General features: G+C 41.3%; 1 protein-coding gene across 1 annotated transcript; it reads left to right on the top strand.

Annotated features, from left to right (window-relative positions):
- Nucleotides 1-512: 512 nt before the first annotated feature.
- Nucleotides 513-1,186, top strand: LOC119429805 (H-2 class II histocompatibility antigen, I-E beta chain-like; the record flags this gene model as incomplete). The annotated part of the gene is made up of 2 exons (XM_037697351.1): nucleotides 513-567; nucleotides 917-1,186. Coding segments are annotated over exons 1-2 (325 nt in total), but the record flags the coding sequence as incomplete, so codon positions are not given.
- Between the last annotated feature and the right edge of the window lie 460 nt (nucleotides 1,187-1,646).

Genomic DNA, 1,646 nt, shown 5'->3' with positions numbered 1-1,646 from the left:
TCTTAATCTGTACGCCTCTTTTATGATTTTCCACTGTTGTCATCACTCTGTTCAAATCAGGTCTCTCTCTAAATGAGTCCTCGAGGCTCAGTGGGACTAACGAATGAATGTTAAGTCTTTACTTCATGTGAACTTCCATCCTGAGCAGCAGAACCAGAATCAGACCATGGATCAGAACCAGAACCATTGATCAGGATCGGATCAGTTCTACAAAGAACAGAAAACTGTGACCTAAAATCAAGTTATTACTCTTTGATTTATCGTCAGAACATCCAGGTTGAGGTAAAGTTTGGATCAGTACCACAGGAACACGAGGCTCTACAGCAGAACCTTTAATATGTGGACAGACTCTTTAGACCAGCCTGAAGCCTCGAATGTCTCCTCTCAGCAGGCTGCAGCCAGGCTGTTCTACCTGGTAACTGATGACGCTGCGTGACGTCATCACTCGCTCCGCTTTAACAGCGGCTCTCAGTCCGACAGACTCAGTTTATCAGCTGGACCCAGACAGAACCATGGCTTCATCAGTCCTCTGCTGCCTCCTCCTCTTCATCACCGTCTGGCCTGCAGGTAGGAGGAATATACTGATCAGTACTCTTGATTACTGATCAATACTCTGATTACTGATCAATACTTTGATTACTGATCAATACTCTGATTACTGATCAATACTCTGATTAATGATCATTACTCTGCTTTCAAACACTGTTTAATCTACAGGTAATAATAAACTGATCAGTGATTGATACCTTTTAAACTTGATCAGACTTGACAGCTGCACAGGATGAACTCTGATCAATAACTACTATAGTAATCACTGATCAATAAATAATACTACTAATAATAATAATACTTCATCACCATCTATAAAACGTGATCAGTATGATTGATGAGGTTCTGTTCTGGTTCTGTTCCTCAGATGGATTTGTGAACTATGTATTGGATCGTTGTGTGTTCAGCTCCCCTGATCCGAAGGACATCGAGTACATCTACTCCATGTACTACGAGAAGAAGGAGTACATCAGGTTCAACAGTTCTGTGGGTCACTATGTTGGATACACGGAGCTCGGAATTAATAACGCTCAGAGGTGGAACCACGGTTCAGAGGTCGTTGTGAGGAGAGCTCAGAAGGAGAGGTACTGCGTGAACAACGTTGGTAATGATTACCGGTCTGCTGTGACTAAATCAGGTGAGTGTTCTTCATCTTCATCTTCATCTGATGAAACCCTGACTGACCTCAGGTCAGATCCTGACTCTGCTTCGTTCCATCTGCTCAACAGATCGACAGTTTTATTGTATTCATGTTTGCTCTGATTAGTTCCAGTTTCTCTCTGAGTTTTAAATCATAAATGATGTAAATAATCAGAATATTAATCTGCAGTGAACGTCCAGCTGACTTCTTTCATGTTCCTTCATCGTTATTTACAATATTTTTATTACGTTGACAAACAAGAAGAGTTCACAGTTGATCAAAGTTCATACTTTTATTTCTACTGTAGAGAATTAATTATGACCAGAAATTAAAACTGACCCTTCAGTCTTTACATGATCACCCGCCACTGAAGGAACCGTTTATCGCAGCCTGGTTCAAGATGGCCGCCTCAGCTGCATGTAGAGACATTAGAAGGTCTTGAAAAGGAAAGTCATCT

This window comes from Nematolebias whitei, unplaced genomic scaffold, assembly GCF_014905685.2.
Source record: "Nematolebias whitei isolate Nwh7 unplaced genomic scaffold, NemWhi1 Nwh_scaf_7877, whole genome shotgun sequence".
NCBI lineage: Eukaryota > Metazoa > Chordata > Actinopteri > Cyprinodontiformes > Rivulidae > Nematolebias > Nematolebias whitei.
This window is presented reverse-complemented; position numbering and strand designations above follow the sequence as displayed.